We start from the raw sequence: 22,101 nt of genomic DNA, 5'->3' as shown, positions 1-22,101 counted from the left end.
ATATGAATAACAATCTCTCTCTCACTGTCAACTTGCTGTGATCAAACTATATAGGGATTCAGCAACATACACAACGTCATAAAAGATTCAAGATTCAACAACTGAGACTACACTGAACAGTACCCACAGACTGTGACTCACAACATTGAATAATGTGTCCCTTGAACAAAAATGGGGGGGGTCAATATGCAAGTACAGCAGTATCCTGGTATGGCTACCAGCTGCATTTAAGTACTGTGCAGTGAATCTCCTCTCATGTATGCACAGATTTGCAGTTCTTGCTCGTGAGATGATTACCGTCATCTTCCACCAAGGTCCTGCAAGTTCTTCTGAATTTCTGGGGGGAATGGCCCTACTCACCTCTGATCCACTCAATGGCATTGAGATCCGGGCTCTTCACTGGCCATGGCAGAACCTGATATTCCTGTTTGCAGGAAATCAGCGCAGCAGAATGAGAAGTAATGGGTGGAATGTCATGCTGGAGGGGGGGTCTGGGGGGGGGGGTGGGGTTGGGGGTGGGGGTTGGGATGTTTTTGGGGGGGGTGAGAGGTCGGGGTCAGTAGGAATGAGCCTGCAGGAAGGGTACCAATGAGGGCAGGAGGATGTCTTCCCCTGTAACGCACAGGTTGAGATTGCCCTCCAATGACAAGCTCAGTCGATGATGCTGCGTGACACACGCGCCCAGACATGAACGGACCTTCCACCTCCAAAATGGATCCTCTCCAAGAATACAGGCTCAGTGTAACGCTCATTCTTCGACGATAAAACGCGAATCCGACCATTCACCCTGTTAGACAAAACCGCGACTCATCAGTGAAGTAGCACTTCTTGCAGTCCTGTTGGTCCAGCGACGGTGGGTGTAACTCGGGCAGTTGTTGGTTGCAATCGCTGTACCTGTCCCGCAATGTTGTCATGTTTGGGTACCGATCCTGTGCAGGTGATGTTAACATGGTCTGCAACTGCGAGGACATCAGTAGGTCCGTCCTGTTCCTGTAGCTCTGTCTTAGGGCTCTCAAGTACGGTACATTGCAATTTACCGCCTGGCACCTGCAGTCTCATTGCCTTTTGCAGCATGCCTAGGCACGTTCACGCAGATGAGCAGGGACCTGGGCATTTTCTTGTTTGTGTTTTTCAGAGTCAGTAGAAGGCCTTCTTTTGTGTCCTAAGTTTTTCATATGTTGACCCTAATTGGCCTACGCTGTAAGCTGTTAGTGTCTTAACGACCGTACCACAGGTGCATGTTCATGAATTATTTATGGTTCATTGAACAAGCATGGGAAACAGTGTTTAAACCTTTACAATGAAGATCTGTGAAAGATCTCTCTCTATATATTATCTTTAACTCTGCATTGTTGAAAAATCTGTTATTTACGAAGCATGAGACAATTGATTTGATTTAATTGACTAAAGCCATGGATCTTTGTCTTGGTAATCACAAGATGAATTGTTTTTRTAAGAGCATATACCGATGGCATTAGAAAGACATGACCCATGGCCTTAGAACTGTTTCTGCATGAGCAAAAGCACAAGCATGAGCCTCTGCATGAGCAAAAACTTCTACAGGAGCAACCATTACCATCTTACATGCTACATCTAATATGTCTCGGATATAGAGCATGCTTGATGTCTTATATTGAACTGAAAACAGCTCATACTTTGACAATTATTTTCTCTTCTAAATCACAAGGTACCGAATTTGAACCTATTTCATTCACAGTTGCTACCTCTTTCCTTTCTTTGTTTATCTGCTTTCTTCATCTACCTCTTTTGCTCACTCTTGTTCTATCTCTGGATCTCTGTCTGTTTCTATATGTACGTACGGAATCAGCTTGAGGCTCGAGCTAAGCCAATGTCACCAATGGGTAGAGTGACTCACTCAACACTGTCGGCCAACGTTTGGAAGGGACAGGTGACACACCGAGCTCTCCCAGTGAAAGTCCTTTCAGAACACATCAAACTGACCCTGAAGCTCTGAACGGGAAAAAACGTGTACACACATCACATATCACACGATTCAGGAATCATGATCAAATAAACAGGAAATTGTTTATTCGGTCGGGAACTGTCCAATGTCATGTGGACAGAGTAAATGTGATATTGTTATTGGAATCTAAATTGAACATGATCAAAAATMTACTGTAATCCATACTGAAATCCAATGGCAGATGAACACATGTGATCCACAATTTACATCATCACATCAGAAACAATGCAAATTCCCTCAATGAATAATCCTTATTTACAAAGTGCCCAGAACACAAGTTAGAATTCTGCCTAAAAGCATGAAGTCATTGCCTAAATCATTTCTATATTGTAAGGTGGTCTAGTACACCCACAGCATACTGGATAACGGTGTGTGCTGAACCAATAAATCAAGTGAGAGCATTCTCCACATTACATGCTCCTGTGAGCCATTACTAATTCATTCCAATGCTAGGGGCATCATAATGTCTTATCACAGAAACTCAAGATGCCCAGGAGGCCAGCAGTAGATTGAACTGCTTGAGAGCCTGAAATCTCGCTGCAGGTCACACTCTCTTCTTTTCATTTGACAGACAAATGTTATACGCAAATGTTATCTGCATAACTATGAGTTTGTATGTAGTACGGTCCGTTGATCTGGGCTCTCTTTTTGTATTGCATTTCTATATTTTGAGTAAAGTARGTTTATTTACTCATATCTGCTGTCCTGTGCCTGACTCCTCTACACCAGCTACACACAGACCYCATTACATTAGCAACAACAACGAGACAGCCTACAGGGAGGAGATAGGCACTCTGACGGCGTGGTGCCAGGTAAAAAAAACTWTTCCTCAARGTTAGCAAAACAAAGGAGCTGATTGTGGAGTTCAGGAGGAACCAGGCTGGACATGCCCCCATCCCCTTCCCCATCCCTGGTCAATAACTTCACATTCCTTGGCGTACACATCTCAAAGAAGCTGAAATGGTCTAACCACACTGACACAGTGGTGAAGAATGCACGACAGRGACTCTTCAACCTCAGGATGCTGAAGAAATTTGCCCTGTCCCCGTGGGCCTTCACTGTGTTCTACAGGAGCACCATCGAGAGCATACTGTCGGGCTGAATCACAGCCTGGTACGGCAACTCCACTGCCGCAGKCCGCAAGGCGCTTCAGAGGGTTCTACGTGCTGCCAAATGCACCATTGGGTGCACGCTGCCTGCTCTACAGGACACCTACAACACCAGGTGTCGCAGGAAGGCCAAGAGCATCATCTGGGACTCATAGCCATGCCCTGTTGTCCCCGCTTCAATCACTCAGACGTGGGCAGTACAGGAGCATCKTGGCAAAAACTGGAAGACRGACCAATAGTTTCTACCCTRAGACCAACAGGCTGCTAAATAGCTACATGCTCCCCCCCTCCCCTCTGCTACTCCCCCTATGGACATTTTCATGATTTTATTTCACTTAGTCCTGCATGTTGGAGCTTGGCGCCTAAGATTTTCACTGTACCCTGCAATCACACCTGCAACCCTGTACATGTGACTATTAAACACTCCAAATCTGAATCTGAATCAGGACTACCATCTGTCCCAACCTCCTAAAAATAATTTTTTTAGGGTTTCATCAGAAACTGAAAAAAGTAAAACCAAGGGTTCCTTGGGAAATGATCGAACACCTGGCAGCCGGTTTTGATTCAGTTGGAACTCCAGGAGTCTTTTTCTTCTGAAAACACAAACTCTAACACGAAAGGGCACTGATATCCTAACAATCCTAACTATAACACACGCCACATGATACATAGCCGTGGGAAGTAGGGGTGCTGGGGGTGCGGCATATGGCAGCACCCCCTGCTGTTTTTCCARTGCATTATTGATTTAATTTATAATGGGATTGGGAGATTAAATAAAAAAAATAAAAAAAATATTATTCAAATTGTAGACTACAACCAATCATTGACAATGCATTACCGCAAGGTTGAAAGTTTCCTGTTCATTCTTTCCTGTAGGCTAGCAGTTAGCATTTACAAGATCAAAATCAAAATGTCTCAGAAAATGATTTCGGATTTCTTCAATCGTGGTACTAGCCAACCKAAAAAAACTGCCATCATAGCAGCTCCAACTGATGAACACCACGGGCCTGCTGCATCTAGCACCTGCAGRAGTCCACCAGTTACTCTGTGCCCAGTCCCTACTGATGTGARTGGCACCGAAACCCTATCCTCCAAGGAGCAAGATGCTGACTCCACTGGCTGCAACAGCTCCACGTTAGCCCAGCCCCAGGCGGAGGAGCATTCTAGGCCTACTGCACCCACAGATAGCATTCTTTCAAACTGGCGCAAAGCAGCCGAGAAGTTTAGGGAACATGAAAAGTCACCTCTACACACAAAGTCCCTTAAAAAATGTGCTGTTCTAGGTAGCACCCCAATCAGTGCCTTGTTTTCAGATTTGGCTAATTTAGATCGATTTGATTTCWCGTCCGCTAGGGAGTGCATTTTAGAGGCGACACAACTCGTTGATAATAAAATGCACTTACAGTCTACCAAAGGAATGGGTTCTCAGGAGAGACAAKTGGATGTCGGACACAATACAGAATGAGCTCATTCAACAACTGGCTCGCCCAGTACAGAGGGAGATTGTGTTGCACATATTAGTGTCTGCTGATGGCGCAACTGACATGAGCACCATGGAACAACTCAATTCAAATTGTATTTCATTCTCAGCAGTCTCCAGTATGTCGGCCCYAACCTGGAGTCACACTGAGTTTTGGGGGTTTTCATCTCGCCTGTCTGCACCGCGGGAAGTAATCTCCACTTCACACACGACATGCTGAAGGATGACAAGGTGTCAAGGGGGAAACAAGAAACAACTTCAGCATATTGTGAAGCACTGTTCGGTCCATGTGAGACAGTGGCCAGGACCCTACAGAGCACCAAGGTGAGTGCACTTGGCGCCCTCAAATGTGCCAATGTGCTGAGGGAARGGGTCAGGGCACTGAGAGATGACKGTGTCGTGGAAGAGATGAAAGCCAAGGTTTGCATTCAAAAACAGCGTAATTAAATGAATGACACACATAGACCACACAAGGTTAAAACACATGCAAGACATACATAATAAAGTACTAATATGACATGGAACATCGATAAAACAAAGCCAATAAAATAAGTACTTCAGCGAGCAGGCCTTTCTAATCGACCTGGCCCGGGTATCCTGGAAGGATATTGACCTCATCCCGTCAGTAGAGGATGCCTGGTTGCTCTTTAAAAGTGCTTTCCTCAACATCTTAAGGCCCATTCAAAATAAATGTAGAACCAGGAACAGATATAGCCCTTGGTTCACCCAGACTTGACTGCCCTTGACCAGCACAAAAACATCCTGTGGCGTTCTGCATTAGCATCGAATAGCCCCCGCGATATGCAACTTTTCAGGGAATGCAGGAACACATAAACTCAGTCAGTAGAAATTAAGGCTGCTTTTTCAAACAAAAATTGCTCCTGTAGCACTAATTCCAAAATGTTTTGGACACTGTAAAAGTCCCAGGTGAGAATAAGAGGCATCTCCCAGCTGCTCACTGCACTGAGGAAAGGAAGACACTGTCACCAACTGATAAATCTACGTAATCGATCATCTCACAAGCATTTTTCTACGGCAGGCCATGCTTTCCACCTGGCTAACCTACCCTGGCCAACATCTCAGAATCCCCTGCAGCAACTTGCTCCCCCCCCCACCCCCCCTTTCTCCTTCACCCAATCAGACAGCTGATGTTCTGAAAGAGCTGCAAAATCTGTATCCTACATATCAGCAGGCTAGACAATCTAGACGCCTCTCTTTCTAAATTGTTGCAACCCCTATTACCAGCCTATTCAACCTCTCTTTTGTATCGTCTGAGATCCCAAAGATTGGAAAGCTGCGGGGTCATCCCTCTTCAAAGGGGGAGACACTAAACCAACTGTTAAGACCCTATCTCATCCTGCCTGGCCTTTCTAAATTCTTCGAGCCAAGATAACTAAACAGATCATGTACCATTTCGACAGATCAGTACTTCTCCTCTATGCAATCTGGTTTGAGCTGGTCATGGGTGCACTTCAGCCACGCTCAAGGCCTAAACGATTCTAGATCACATGCTTTTGATAAAAGACCAGTATGTGCAGCCGTCTTCAACGACCTGGCCAAGGCTTTCGACTCTGTCAATCACCGCATTCTTATCGGCAGACTCAATAGCCTTGGTTCCTCAAATGACTGCCTAGTCTGGTTCACCAACTACTTCTCAGATAGAGTTCAGTGTGTCGAATCGGAGGGCCTATTGTCCGGACCTCTGGCAGTCTCTATGGGGGTGCCACAGGGTTCAATTATCGGGCCGACTCTTTTCTCTGTATATGTCAATGATGTCGCTCTTGCTGCTTGTGATTCTCTGATCCACCTCTACGCAGACGACACCATTCTGCATACATCGGGCCGTTCTTTGGACACTGTGCTAAAAAACCTCCAAATGAGCTTCAATGCCGTACAACACTCCTTCCGTGGCCTCCAACTACTTTTAAATGCTAGTAAAACTAAGTGCATGCTRTTCAARRGATCYCTGCCTGCACCTGCCCGCCCGTCCAGCATCACWACTCTTGACGGCTCTGACTTGGAATARGTGGACAACTACAAATACCTAGGTGTCTGGTTAGACTGTAAACTCTCCTTCCAGACTCKCATTAAGCATCTCCAATCCAAATTTAAATCCAGAATCGTCTTCCTATTTCACAACAAAGCCTCCTTCACTCATGCTGCCAAACATACCCTCGTAAAACTGACTATCCAACCGATCCTTGACTTCGGCGATGTCATTTACAAAATAGCCTCCAACACCCTAATCAGCAAACTGTTTTGTCACCAAAGCCCCATATACTATCCACCACTGCGACCTGTATTGTCTCGTTGGCTGGCCCTCACTACATATTCGTCGCCAAACCCCCAAAAGTCTTTGCTAGGTAAAGCCCCGCATTATCTCAGCTCACTGGTCACCATAGCAACACCCACCTGTAGCACGCGCTCCAGCAGGTATATTTCACTGGTCATTCCCAAAGCCAACACTTCCTTTGGCCGCCTTTCCTTCCAGTTCTCTGCTGCCAATGACTGGAACAAATTGCAAAAATCACTGAAGCTGGAGTCTTATATATCCCTCTCTAACTTTAAGCATCAGCTGTCAGAGCAGCTTACCGATCCCTGTACCTGTACACAGCCAATCTGTAAATAGCACACCCAACTACCTCATCCCCATATTGTTACTTATCCTCTTGCTCTTTTGCACCCCAGTATCTCAACTTGCTCTGCAAATTCTCTGCAAATCTATCACTCCAGTGTTAATGCTAATGTCACGATCGTCGTAACTTGTGAAGAGAGGACCAAGGCGCAGCGTGATATGAATACATCTTCTTTAATGAAGACAAACACTTACAAACGAACAAAACAACAAACGATCGTGAAGCTAATCAAACTACGTGCACACATGCCAACATAGACAATTACCCACAAAAGCCTACTGCCTATGGCTGCCTTAAATATGGCTCCCAATCAGAGACAATGAATGACAGCTGTCTCTGATTGAAAACCATTCAGGCAACCATAGACTTACCTAGACACCTAGACACCTACACTCAACACAAACCCATACACTCTACCAAAACCCCTATACCATACAACCACCCCAGACGAGACAACTATACACAAACATCCCCCTGTCACACCCTGACCTAACCAAAATATTACAGAAAAAAAGATAACTAAGGCCAGGGCGTGACAGTACCCCCCCCCCCCCCCCCCAAAGGTGCGGACTCCGGCCGCAAAACCTGACACAGAAGGGGAGGTCCGGGTGGGCCTTCCTACGGCGGCTCGGGTGCGGGACGTGGCCCCCACTCCACCATAGTTAATACCCGCTTTGGCTCTGGCAAATTCTGGCTGACTGGCGGCTCTGCAGACTGGCTGATTGGCGGTCTGCTGCGCAGCTGCTGGCTGACCTGGCTGCTGCGCGCTCTGGCAGCATCCTGGCTGGCTGGCGGCTCTGGCATTCCTGGCTGACTGGCGGCTCTGGCAGATCCTGGCTGATCTTGGCGGCTTCTGGCAGATCCTGGCTGATTGGCGGCTCTGGCAGATCCTGGCTGATTGGCGGCTCTGGCAATCCCCTGGCTGGCGCTCTGGCAGAACCTGGCTGGCTGGCGGCTCTGGCATTCCTGGCTGGCTGCGGCTCTGGCAGATCCGGCTGGCTGGCGGCACTGGCTGGTCATGTCTGGCGGACGGCTCTGGCTGATCTGTCTGGCGGACGCTCTGGCTGTTCCTGTCTGCGGAACGGCTCTGGCTGCTCCTGTCTGGCGGACGGCTCTGGTGCTCCTGTCTGGCGGACGGCTCTGGCTGCTCCTGTCTGGCGGACGGCTCTGGCTGCTCTGTCTGGCGGACGCTCTGGCTGCTCCTGTCTTTTTGTGCGGACGTCTGGCTGCTCCGTCTCTAGCGCTCGGGACAGACGGGCAGCTCTGACGGCTCGGGACAGACGGGCAGCTCTGACGGCTCGGGACAGACGGGCAGGTCTGACGGCTCGGGACAGACGGGCAGGTCTGACGGCTCGGACAGACGGGCAGCTCTGACGGCTCGGACAGACCGGCACTCTGACGGCTCGGACAGACGGGCAGCTCTGACGGCTCTGGGCAGACGGACAGTGCAGGCGGCACTGGCAGACGGCAGACTCTGGCCGGCTGAGGCGCACAGTAGGCCTGGTGCGTGGTACCGGAACTGGAGGTACCGGGCTAAGGACACGCACCTTAAGGCTAGTGCGGGGAGGAGCAACAGGACGCACAGGACTCTGGAGACGCACAGGAGGCTTGGTGCGTGGTACCGGAACTGGTGGTACCGGGCTGGAGACACGCACCAAAGGGCTAGTGCTGTGAGGAGGAACAGGGCTCTTGAGACACACAGGAGGCTTGGTGCGTGGTGCCGGAACTGGTGGTACCGGGCTGGAGACACGCACCACCAGGGCTAGTGCGTGGAGGAGGAACAGGGCTCTGGAGACGCACAGGAAGCCTGGTGCGTGGTTTGGCACTGGTGGTACTGGGCTGGGCGGGGAGGTGCGCCGGATATACCGGACCGTGCTGGCGTACTGGCTCCCTTGAGCACTGAGCCTGCCCAACCTTACCTGGTTGAATGCTCCCGTAGCCCGACAGTGCGGGGAGGTGAATACCCGCACTGGGCTGTGTTGGCGAACAGGGGACACCATGCGTAAGGCTGGTGCCATGTATGCCGACCCGAGGAGACGCACTGGAGACCAGACGCGTTGAGCCGGCTTCATGGCACCTGCTTCAATGCTCATCTAGCCCGGCGATACGTGGAGCTGGAATGTACCAACCGGGCTATGCACACAAACAGGAGACACCGTGCGCTCTACCGCATAACACGGTGTCTGCCGTCACTCTCGCTCTCCACGGTAAGATCGGGAAGTTGCCGCAGGTCTCCTACCTGACTTCGCCACACTACCCTTTATCCCCCCCCCCCCCAATACATTTTTGGGCTTGATTTACAGGCTTCCTACCGCTTCGTCGTGCTGCCTCCATTCGCCGGTATCCCTCCGCACATTGCTCCATCGAATCCCAGGCGGGCTCCGGCACTCCTTGGGTCGATCGCCCACCTGTCGATCTCCTCCCAGGTTGTATAGCCCAGATCCTTCTCCTGCTTCCGTGCTGCCTCCTCATACGCGCCTCTCTGCTTTCGCTGCCTCCAGCTCAGCTTTGGGGCGGCGATATTCCTCCGGTTGTGGCCCAGGGTCCTCCGCTGTCCAGAATTCTCCCAATTCCTATAATCGTGCGTTCGCTGCTGCTGCCTTGATTCACGCTGCTTGGTCCGAGTTTGGTGGGTAATTCTGTCACGATCGTCGTAACTTTGAAGAGAGACCAAGGCGCAGCGTGATATGAATACATCTTCTTAATGAAGACAAACACTTACAAAGAACAAAAACAGCAAACGATCGTGAAGCTAATCAACTACGTGCACACATGCAACATAGACATAGACAATTACCCACAAAAGCCTACTGCCTATGGCTGCCTTAAACATGGCTCCCAATCAAGGACAATGAATGACAGCTGTCTCTGAGAACCATTCAGGCAACCATAGACTTACCTAGACACCTACACTCACATAAACCCATACACTCTACCAAAACCCCTATACCATACAACCACCCAGACGAGACAACTATACACAAACATCCCCCCTGTCACACCCTGACCTAACCAAAATATTACAGAAAACAAAGATAACTAAGGCCAGGGCGTGACAGTACCCCCCCCCCCCCCCCCCCCAAAGTGCGGACTCCGGCCGCAAAACCTGAACAAAGGGGAGGGTCCGGGTGGGCCTTCACAGGCGCGGCTCGGGTGCGGGACGTGGCCCCACTCCACATAGTTAATACCCTCTTGGTGGCTCTGGCAAATTCTGGCTGACTGCGGCTCTGGCAGATCCTGGCTGATTGGCGGCTCTGGCAGATCCTGGCTGGCTGCGGCTCTGCAGAACCTGGCCTGGCTGGCGGCTCTGGCAGATCCTGGCTGGCTGCGGCTCTGGCATTCCTGCGTGACTGGCGGCTCTGGCAGATCCTGGCTGATTGCGGCGTCTGGCAGATCTGGCTGATTGGCGGCTCTGGGAGATCCTGGCTGATTGGCGGCTCTGGCAGATCCTGGCTGGCGGCTCTGCAGAACCTGGTGGTGCGGCGGCTCTGGCATTCCTGGCTGGCTGGCGGCTCTGGCAGATCCTGGCTGGCTGGCGACTGCTGGCATGTCTGGCGGACGCTCTGCTGATCCGTCTGGCGGACGGCTCTGGCTGCGTTTCCTCTGTCTGGCGGACGGCTCTGCTGCTCCGTCTGGCGGACGGCTCTGGCTGCTCCTGTCTGGGGACGGCTTCTGGCTGCTCCTGTCTGGCGGACGGCTCTGGCTGCTCCTGTCTGGCGGACGGGCTCTGGGCTGCTCCTGTCTGGCGGACGGCTCTGGCTGCTCCTGTCTCCTCTAGCGGCTCGGGACAGACGGGCAGCTCTTGTCGGCTCGGGACAGACGGGCAGCTCTGACGGCTCGGACAGACGGCAGGTCTGACGGCTCGGGACAGACGGGCAGGTCTGACGGCTCGGGACAGACGGGGCAGCTCTGACGGCTCGGGACAGACGGGCAGCTCTGACGGCTCGGGACAGACGGGCAGCTCTGACGGCTCTGGGCAGACGGACAGTGCAGGCGGCACTGGGCAACGGCAGACTCTGGCCGGCTGAGCCGCACAGTAGGCCTGGTGCGTGGTACCGGAACTGGAGGTACCGGGCTAAGGACACGCACCTTAAGGCTAGTGCGGGAGGAGCAACAGACGCACAGGACTCTGGAGACGCACAGGAGGCTTGGTGCGTGGTACCGGAACTGGTGGTACCGGGCTGGAGACCACGCACCAAAGGGCTAGTGCGTGGAGGAGGAACAGGGCTCTTGAGACACACAGGAGGCTTGGTGCGTGGTGCCGGAACTGGTGGTACCGGCTGGAGACACGCACCACAGGGCTAGTGCGTGGAGGAGGAACAGGGCTCTGGAGACGCACAGGAAGCCTGGGGCGTGTGTTGCACTGGGTTACTGGGCTGGGGCGGGGAGGTGGCGCCGGATATACCGGACGTGCTGCGTACTGGCTCCCTTGAGCACTGAAGCCTTGCCCAACCTTACCTGGGTGAATTGCTCCCCGTAGCGACCAGTGCGGGGAGGTGAATAACCCGCACTGGCTGTGTTGGCGAACAGGGACACCATGCGTAAGGCTGGTGCCATGATTCGACCCGAGGAGACGCACTGGAGACCAGACGCGTTGAGCCGGCTTTCATGGCACCTGGCTCAATGCTCAATCTAGCCCGCCGATACGTGGAGCTGGAATGTACCGAACCGGGCTATGCACACATACAGGAGCACCGTGCGCTCTACCGCATAACACGGTGTCTGCCCGTACTCTCGCTCTCCACGGTAAGATCGGAAGTTGCGGCAGTCTCCTACCTGACTTCCCACACTACCCTTTATCCCCCCCCCCCCCAATACATTTTTGGGCTTGATTTACAGGCTTCCTACCGCTTCGTCGTGCTGCCTCCATTCGCCGGTATCCCTCCGCACATTGCTCCATCGAATCCCAGGCGGGCTCCGGCACTCTCCTTGGGTCGATCGCCCACCTGTCGATCTCCTCCCAGTTGTATAGCCCAGATCCTTCTCCTGCTTCCGTGCTGCCTCCTCATACCGCCGCTCTCTGCTTTCGCTGCCTCCAGCTCAGCTTTGGGCGGCGATATTCCCGGTTGTGCCCAGGGTCCTCCGCTGTCCAGAATTTCCTCCCAATTCCTATAATCGTGCGTTTCGCTGCTGCTGCCCTTGATTCACGCTGCTTGGTCCGATTTGGTGGGTATTCTGTCACGATCGTCGTAACTTTGAAGAGAGGACCAAGGCGCAGCGTGATATGAATACATCTTCTTTAATGAACAAACACTTACAAATGAACAAAAACAGCAAACGATCGTGAAGCTAATCAAACTACGGCACACATGCAACATAGACATAGACAATTACCCACAAAAGCTACTGCCTATGGCTGCCTTAAACATGGCTCCCAATCAGAGACAATGAATGACAGCTGTCTCTGAGAACCATTCAGGCAACCATAGACTTACCTAGCACCTACACTCAACATAAACCCATACACTCTAAAAACCCCCTATACGCATACCAACCCCCCAGACGAGACAACTATACACAAACATCCCCCCTGTCACACCCTGACCTAACCAAAATATTACAGAAAACAAAGATAACTAAGGCCAGGGCGTGACAGCTAAATTGTAATTATTTCGCCTCTATGGCCTATTTATTGCCTTACCTCTCTACTCTTCTACATTTGCACACACTGTACATAGATCTTTCTATTTTTATTTTATTTTGTGTTATTGACTGTACGTTTGTTTATGTGTAACTCTGTGTTGTTGTTTATGTCGCACTGCTTTGCTTTATCTTGGCATGGTCGCATTTGTAAATCAGAACTTGTTCTCAACTGGCCTACCTGGTTAAATAAAGGTGAAATAAAWWAAAAATWWAAAAAAGTAACAATGACAGCCTAATATTAATTAAGACTGATTCCATTTATGACCAAGGTGCCGGCATGAGCTACCCAAATCGGCCTCAAGATGCTGAAGTGCTGGAGTATGAGAACTCAGGTGGGGACACAAGTTATTTGAAGCAGTGGATCTGGTGCAATCAGAAGAGGAAAGACGATTCGACTAGAAAGGGGTGGGGATATCAGAAAGTAAAAAGAAAACCACAATTGACGCAGAAAAAGAAACRCAACTAGAGAGCAAGGTCACTTTTTGTGTTTTTATGACTGCTGGCACACCTGGCCCTGCAGCACGAGGTAAGACCAAYCTAGTCGATGTCTGTGCCACCGTGGAAATCTGATTGGCATATTACAAAAATYTCKATCAAAATCTGTCTGTTTAAGCTAGAGATATCAGTTTTTTTTTGCATGGGCTGCGTCTCAATCCACAMCATCCGCCGATGTCGGCCTCTGCACATCTGGAAGGTGGCAGAGCTTCAGCGATGTTTGTCAGACCAGGAGACATCCCAAAAATCGGTCTTCTCATGAACACGACTGTAGCGTCCGCTGCAGACTAATAATTACCCCYKCATCGAAAGGTGAGACTCTCACGAGCACGCACATGTCAATTGTTTTGATCTAGGATGCCCAGAAGACTAGTCTGAAGGTAGTGTAGGGCGGCCCAGCCTCCGAAGTGAATCATATCAACACCATGCAAAGGGATTTATCGTCTTCTCAGGAATTRAGCCTTCTTTGCATTATCTCACCAACCCCTCTTGCCACACGTCGAAGAAGCAGAGGTTCTGTTGTATTTACATCCTGTAGGTCAGCTGTCTGACTGGAAGTTCAAATCACATCAAATTGTTTTGGTCACATACAAGTGTTTAGCAGATGTTATTGTGGGTGTTGCGAAATGCTTGTGTTTTTAGTTCCAACCYTGCAGTAATATCTAACAATTTTACAACATAAACCCAGTACACACAAATCCAAGTAAAGCAATGGAATTAACAATATGTAAATATAAACTAACTSAACATTAATGTTATTGGTCAACAACTCAGATTTTGAATCTAAACATGGTAACATGGTTATAAAAGGGTCTTAYCTTCATTGTTTCTCCCTCTTTCTTTGTTACTGACCTGCTGTGGTGAGATATACTCTCTCTTTCTATCGATCCCCCAAGAGCTATGGGCCATCGCACAAGCCATGGATTATTTGTCTCTCTCTCTGTCTGATCATGCCTAGAAAAAGCCTTTTAATGCGTGTTAATGCTTTGTAACGTAAGCGGTATGCCTTGTATGTGAATCCATACATTTTACAATTATATTAAATCTATTTGTATTTAGAATTCCATTGTCGGACCTTTCTTGATTTCCTATTACTGTAACTCAACTATATTCTCTTGCATATTGCTAAATAATCTTAATGGAGTCAGGTAAACATTTTAATAGGCTAATTCCATAGTCTTATTACGAGTTGCATGTGAGGTATATATGACATGCATATGTATCAAATATTACACTACTACAGTAGCCCAGTACCAGTTTTTAAATTATGGAAGTATACACTGAATATACAAAACATTAAGAACATCTACTCTTTCCATGACATAGACTGACCAGGTGAATCCAGGTGAAAGCTATGATACCTTATTGATGTCACTTGTTAAATCCACTTCAATCAGTGTAGATGAAGGGGAGGAGACAAGTTAAAGAAGGAATTTTAAGCCTTGAGATAATTGAGACAAGGACTGTGTCAAGAACAAAAAGCTGCTGGTTATTTCACGCTCAACAGTTTCCCGTGTGTATCAAGAATGGTCCACCACCCAAAGGACATCCAGCCAACTTGACACAACTGTGGGAGGCATTGGAGTCAACATGGACCAGCATCCCTTTAGAATCCTTAGACACCTTCTATAGTCCATGCCCCGACGAATTGACTGAACTGACCACATAGTTTTTTTGGAGAAACATTTTGCACAAACACAGTCTTTACAATGTTATGTCCTCAATGTGAACAGTTTCTTTTGGATGCAATGTTCAGACACAGACATTCACAGAAGTAGCAACAGCACGACAAAATTCTCAAATTGTAAAATGTAGGTGACAATTGGCCTTGCACTAAGTGACGCTAACTGAGAAAAGGGTGTGTTAACATGGTCATATTAAGCCAACTCTTGGCTGGTAGAAACCATAGTATGAATTAGTAACAATAGTAACAATTACTACTTCGTCAACCAAGGAATGAATAAGAATATGTACATAAAATTATATGAATGAGCGATGGCCGAACGGCATAAGCAAGATTCAGTAGATGGTATAGAGTATAGTATATACATATGAGATGAGTAACGTAGGGTATGTAAACATTATATAAAGTGGCATTGTTTAAAGTGGCTAGTGATACATTTATTACATAAATTTTTTCATTATTAAAGTGGCTAGAGATGAGTCAGTATGTTGGCAGCAGCCACTCAATGTTAGTGATGGCTGTTTAACAGTCTGATGGCCTTGAGATTGAAAAACAGCTTCTGTCTCTTGGTCCCCGCTTTGATGCACCTGTACTGACCTCGCCTTCTGGATGATAGCGGGGTGAACAAGCAGTGGCTCGGGTGGTTGTTGTCCTTGATGATCTTTTTGGCCTTCCTGTGACATCGGGTAGTGTAGGTGTCCTGGAGGGCAGGTAGTTCGCCCCCGGTGATGCATTGTGCAGACCTCACTGCCCTCTGGAGAGCCTTCCGGTTGTGTGCGGAGCAGTTGCCTTACCAGGCGGTGATACAGCCTGACAGGATGCTCTCGATTGTGCATCTGTAAAAGTTTGTGAGTGTTTTTGGTGACAAGCCAAATTTCTTCAGCCTCCTGAGGTTGAAGAGGCACTGCTGCGCCTTCTTCACCACGCTGTCTGTGTGGGTGGACCATTTCAGTTTGTCCGTGATGTGTACACCGAGGAACTTAAAACTGTCCACCTTCTCCACTACTGTCCCGTCACCGTGGATAGGGGGCTGCTCCCTCTGCTGTTTCCTGAAGTCCACGATCATCTCCTTTGTTTTGTTGACATTGAGTGTGAGGTTATTTTCCTGACACCACACTCCGAGGGCCCTCACCTCCTCCCTGTAGGCCGTCTCGTCGTTGTTGGTAATCAAGCCTACCACTGTAGTGTCGTCTGCAAACTTGATGATTGAGTTGGAGGCCTGCATGGCCACGCAGTCATGGGTGAACAGGGAATACAGGAGAGGGCTGAGCACGCTGGCATTGCGCCAGCGGAGAAAAGTTGGGCACGTTCTGTGATGACCAAATGTCAGCATACTTGACCTGAGGAAACACTGGTGGAGTGCTGGGGCCGTTGCCCTCTCATCGAAGAGAGAAGTTTGTCCGGCTCATCTAGCTAATCCTCGCTTTACATTAGCATAGCAAGCCTCAAATATAAGTATTCAACCACAGTGAAATGGGCTGCTTCTGTGAATTAAAAAAGAGGCGGAACTCACCTCATTTCAAACTGTCGTTAGACAATCATGTAAAAATTGACAAGTTGAAACAACCTATAGATAATTAGCAGGCATCATGCCTTGGTTTAAGAGCAGTGCGGGTTCACTGTCCTGTTGGATAACTATCACATTTTGGACCAGTGAGCGAATTCTGATATCACACGCAACTCCCACGTTCAAAAGTGAAATTCAAAATCAAATAGCTAAATTATCCTTGGTATGACCAACAATATGTTAGCTTAGTAGAAATGCAGCCGTGGCTCTTGGACTACAGGGGGTTAATAAGCTGCCGCCGCGAAGTGAATTTTCTTTATTCAATGCTTTTCGGAGATGTATGAATTGTTTTTTGCTGCGTTACAATATGTCATATTATTGCAATGTTAATGTGTTGGCTACTCTTGTGCGCCATGGGCAATAGCTTGTGGATTGTGTGGTGCTACTGAAATGAATCAACTGTGCCTTTTCTGTTCTTGAACGCAGTTGTTGTGTTGTGGTTTGTTGAGCAATTGGGAGGAGTGCTTCGGTGCTTCCAGTGATAAGTGAGTCAGTCCACTTTTCTGCATTTAGTTGGATGGCAACGGCATGATTCTGCATGGAGAGCTCTCGGCTCTGTTTTGTAAGCAGTGAGCTCATGATTTATGCTCTCATCTATTCAGTTGTGGGGGTTTGGAGTCGTACACATGCTCTTCTGTATGATAGACAGTTTAGTTTAAGTTGATTCGGATCTCTCTCTCTCCCTCCTCTCTGTACCTCTCCCCCTCTCTGTCCCTCTCCCCCTCTCTCTCCCTCTTCTCTTCTCTCCCCCTTGTGGTAGATATCAAGTGATCTGGAGCAGTGCTCGCAGTAGTCTCCCAGTTCTATTTTGTATTAGTTTACAATTCTAAACTTGGTGAAAAGGAAATAAGAACAATACCAAATATGGGGCATGGCATTCTCTCGCCCTCGGCTCGCGGGCCTTCTCCGGCCCATGTCAAACACGTAGCCCACTAGCAAGCAACAGGGCTCGGCCCTGCCGGTACTGGATCAAGTGCTGGATCAGTGCTTTTTTCCGTGATGGCTCGCATAGCTGTCCATGGTCCTAAAACTGTTTTATTTTTGTGCTCAGTTTTATTAGGTACAATCTTTTGTTTACTCATTTAGTTACAACACCCCTCTAGTTTTTGCCTTCTCTCTCTCACACACACCTGTTGTAATTAAGCAGTACAAAGAAATGTGCTCACTGTTCGCAAAAAGGCTTTTTTTTGCAAACAGCCACGTGTTACATTAATTGAGGCTGCAGTGATACTGTTACTGAATCGTGTCCTATGCTTAGGCTACTCATCACATTAGGAGTTATTTTTTATTGTTAGTCTGCGTAGACGCATGGAATGCTTTATTATAAAGCACCCCTACTCAAAACAACTTCCCATGGCTATGTCTAATCCCACTTGAATCTTGTACTATGGTAACAAATATTGTACTCTGTCAGATCTGTACCAATACAACTCCATGCAGCCACTGATCTCTGGCAGGAAGAAGTCCAGTCAGTTGCACTCTTGGCAAGTTGGTACATTTGACCTTTATAGAAAAGGCCAGGGATGTGGAACGACGTCTTACTGCACTTGTAAGCATACAGTAGACTTAATGAACTGGCAGGGGATTCATACATTTCATAAATGTTCTATGCTATGTTCAAACCATGACCATTTGAAGTGAGGACATTTTTTGGTTGAGAATAACTAGAAAGAGACTTGATTAATATCATTATTTTTATCTGTCATTTTCTCTCTCTATTGTAATATTTTTTTTCTTCAGATGAAATAGCAACAGGCTAATCTCCCAAGGTTCTTACTCCCTGGTGGATCTGTGCAGCCTCCTACTACTGTTCATGGCTTTGCAAAGAGATGAACGACCCACCATACTGTAGATGTCAAAACACTGTGCAACACTACACAGGGAGTAGATGTGCTGAATCCCCCGCGAGACGAATATATGAATAGTGTCTGTCTACGTTGAACATTACGGTATTAACAAAGTAGCTCCTATAATTCTTTAGGTCAGCAATACTCTTAGATGACAGAATGCAATTTGGATGCAATTTCTGTTCCAGATGAAAGTTGCATGTGACATGATCTCAAGCAACTTTGCTGATACACGAAGCATTTCAAATGCATTTCAAATTGCATGCAACATGCAATCCTGTAATACATCACATCATGGTTTCATAAATGATTTGTGTATCAAACGTTTGGTAATTTAGAACAGCATCAATTAAGCCAAAATGCTGCCTATTTGCCAACCATGTTTTACCAAACTAGCTAGCTAGTGCAGTTCATGTTGGAGCATTTCTGTTGAAACTGGACAGAGAAAGATCTGGGTTCACTTTTAAAATGACATTTATTGAATGCCAGATCATTTACATAAACCCCGACTGGCCATGGTGTCCAGAATTGTTCATACATTTCCCATTTGGCATGTCTGTTTTGTCATGGTTTGCAGCAGCATTGACACCTGTGTTGACATGACAACTGGGTCGGAGTTCCACACGCTCACTGATTGGACATTGCTGTACAGTCAGTTGTGTGAAATAGGATTGATTTATATCTCAATTTTGGGGGGGGNGGGGGGGGGGGGGGGGGGGGGGTGACACACTGAGTAACCCAGATGCAACTATGTTGCAAGCAACGCAAATTGCATCCAGATTGCTTCGTGTGTCATAGGCTTCAGCTGTTCAAGGCAGTAGAGGTTGGGTATCATCTGTTTTGGACATGCCTGTAGCTCACTTGAAATCAACAGCATGCTCCTTTTGAATATCTAATAGGACAAATAACGAGATAATTGGCTGTCATAACACTGTAATAATCAATCATTCAGAAATATAATTTCATGACATAAGTATTCTGTATTTATTATAACTTACTTAATTAGATATTACTCATTAAACCTATTCTTAAGATTCATAGTGAATTTGAAGTAGACAAGTACGGTTCTATGGTGGAATGTGCATTGATATGTTATTGCTCTTGAAGAATACCTTCTCTGTATCTCTCTTTAAAGGCACAATCTGAGATTTGAAACAAAACTTGTTTCGGTAAACAGCAAAGGTATGGGGCTAGAGAAATGGAACAGCTCTTAAATTCAAAGACAGCGCTATGGATGAAAGCTTTGACTATCCATGAGCTCAAAATAACAGTTCTACCCATGTTTTGAAGCTATACAGTGTTTGTTTACAATTATATTGTTTACAAACAAGAAAGTAAAACAATACAATTTTTTGAGTTATGCTGTGGTAAGACAGTAGAACTAAGCTCATGAGACTTTTGTAAGTCATAGTCTTCAATAACCAGTGGCTATATATCATTACTTTAAAGTCAAAATGACTAGTCAAAAAATGTATTTACCAATTCTAGACTACACGTTCAAGGTCATCAACTTGTAATGTTATTATAAACCCATGAATCTGCTCAAATGCGATTATAGCATGCTTATAACTGGTCAATATTTGTCTTTATCCAGTCTATGCCAAGCCAGCCTACCTGAGAGATAGGGTTGGTGGATGTTTTGACCCGCTGCTGGAACAGAACGCTCAGTATGCGGTTCTGCTGCTCCAAGTCAAACACGCGTGTCCTCAGCTTCACACACTCCTCCTTCAGGTCCTGGAGATTCACCCACATAAACACAATAATGGTTGGTTACACTTTGCACAGTATAAACCAGCTTTATAATTATACAGTTGAAGTCGTAAGATTACATACACTTAGGTTGGACCACTCCACACATTTCTTGTTAAAAAAAAATATAGTTTTGGAAAGTCGGTTAGGACATCTACTTTGTGCATGACACAAGTAATTTATCCAACAATTGTTTACACACAAATTATTTCACTTATAATTCACTGTACCACAACTCCAGTGGGTCAGAAGTTTACATACACTAAGTTGACTGAACCTTTAAACAGCTTGGAAAATTCCCAAAAATTATGTCATGGCTTTAGAAGCTTCTGATAGGCTAATTGACATCATTTGAGTCAATTGGAGGTGTACCTGTGGATGTATTTCAAGGCCTACCTTCAAACTCAGTGACTCTTTGCTTTAAAAAGTAAGATCTTTGTCCCCATGTGCAGTTGCAAACCATAGTCTGGCTTTCTCATGGCGGATTTGGAGCAGTGGCTTCTTCCTTGCTGAGTGTTGTGGGATTGATTTGCACTTTTTGCACCAAAGTACAGTATGTTCATCTCTAGGAGACAGAATGCGTCTCCTTCCTGAGCAGTATGACAGATGCGTGGTCTCATGGTGTTTATACTTTCGTACTTTTGTTTGTACAGATGAACGTGATACCTTCAGGCGTTTGGAAATTGCTCCCAAGGGTTCTTGGCTGATTTCTTTAGATTTTCCCATGATGTCAAGCAAAGAGGCACTGAGTTTGAAGGTAGGCCTTGAAATACATCCACAGGAACACATCCATTTTTTTCACCTTTATTTAAGCAGGTAGCTAAGTTCAATCAAATGTATTTATAAAGTTCTTCTTACATCAGCTGATGTCACAAAGTGCTGTACAGAAAATCAGCCTAAAACCCCAAACAGCAAGCAATGCAGGTGTAGAAGCACGGTGGCTAGGAAAATCTCCCTAGAAAGGCCAGAACCTAGGAAGAAACCTAGAGAGGAACCAGGCTATGAGAGGTGGCAAGTCCTCTTCTGGCTGTGCCGGGTGGAGATTATAACAGAACATGGCCAAGATGTTCAGATGTTCATAGATGGCCAGCAGGGTCAAATAATAACAATCAGTTGAGAACAAGTTGTCATTTACAACTGCGACCTGGCCAAGACAAAGCAAAGCAGTGCGACACAAACAACAACACAGAGTTACACATGGAATAAACAAGTGTACAGTCATTAACACAATGGGAAAAAACGAAAGTCTATATACAGTGTGTGCAAATGGCATGAGGAGGTAAGGCAACAAATAGGCCATAGTAGCGAAGTAAATACAATTTAGCAAATTAACACTGGAGTGATAGATGTGCAGATGATGATGTGCAGGTAGAAATACTGACATGCAAAAGAGCAGAAAACTTTGGAAGTATGCTTGGGATCATGCCTCCTTCCAAAGCTTCTAAAGCCATGACAGAATTTTCTGGAATTTTCCAAGCTGTTTAAAGGCACAGTCAATTTAGTGTATGAAATCTTCTGACCCACTGGGATTGTGATACAATGATTTATAAGTGAAATAATCTGTCTGTAAACAATTGTTGGAAAAATGACTTGTGTCATGCACAAAGTAGATGTCCATACCAACCTGCCAAAACTATAGTTTGTTAACAAGAAATTTGTGGAGTGGTTGAAAAACGAATTTTAATGACTCCATCCTAAGTGTATGTAAACTTCCAACTTCAACTGTAAGGTCCCACTGTTGACAGTTCATGTCAGAGCAAAAACCAAGCCATGAGGTCGAAGGAATTGTCCGTAGAGCTCCAAGACAAGATTGTGTCGAAGCACAGATCTGGGGAAGGTTATCAATTTTTTTTTGCAGCATTGAAGGTCCCCAAGAACACAGTGGCTTCCAACAACATTTATTTAGA

At 47.0% G+C, this 22,101-nt stretch overlaps 1 protein-coding gene across 1 annotated transcript in view; it reads right to left on the bottom strand.

Annotated features, from left to right (window-relative positions):
* LOC111972072 (nck-associated protein 5-like) overlaps positions 1 to 22,101 on the bottom strand; it is an 85,207-nt gene that overhangs the window by 40,691 nt on the left and 22,415 nt on the right. Inside the window, exon 6 of the mRNA XM_023998916.2 lies at positions 20,060 to 20,179. Coding sequence (XP_023854684.2) covers positions 20,060 to 20,179 — 120 coding nt within the window. The remainder of the gene's footprint in view (positions 1 to 20,059; positions 20,180 to 22,101) is intronic.

The sequence above is a fragment of the Salvelinus sp. IW2-2015 genome, linkage group LG2 (genome assembly GCF_002910315.2).
Source record: "Salvelinus sp. IW2-2015 linkage group LG2, ASM291031v2, whole genome shotgun sequence".
Taxonomy (NCBI): domain Eukaryota; kingdom Metazoa; phylum Chordata; class Actinopteri; order Salmoniformes; family Salmonidae; genus Salvelinus; species Salvelinus sp. IW2-2015.
The sequence above is the reverse complement of the archived record's forward strand: the minus strand, read 5'-3'. Positions and strand labels throughout refer to the sequence as shown.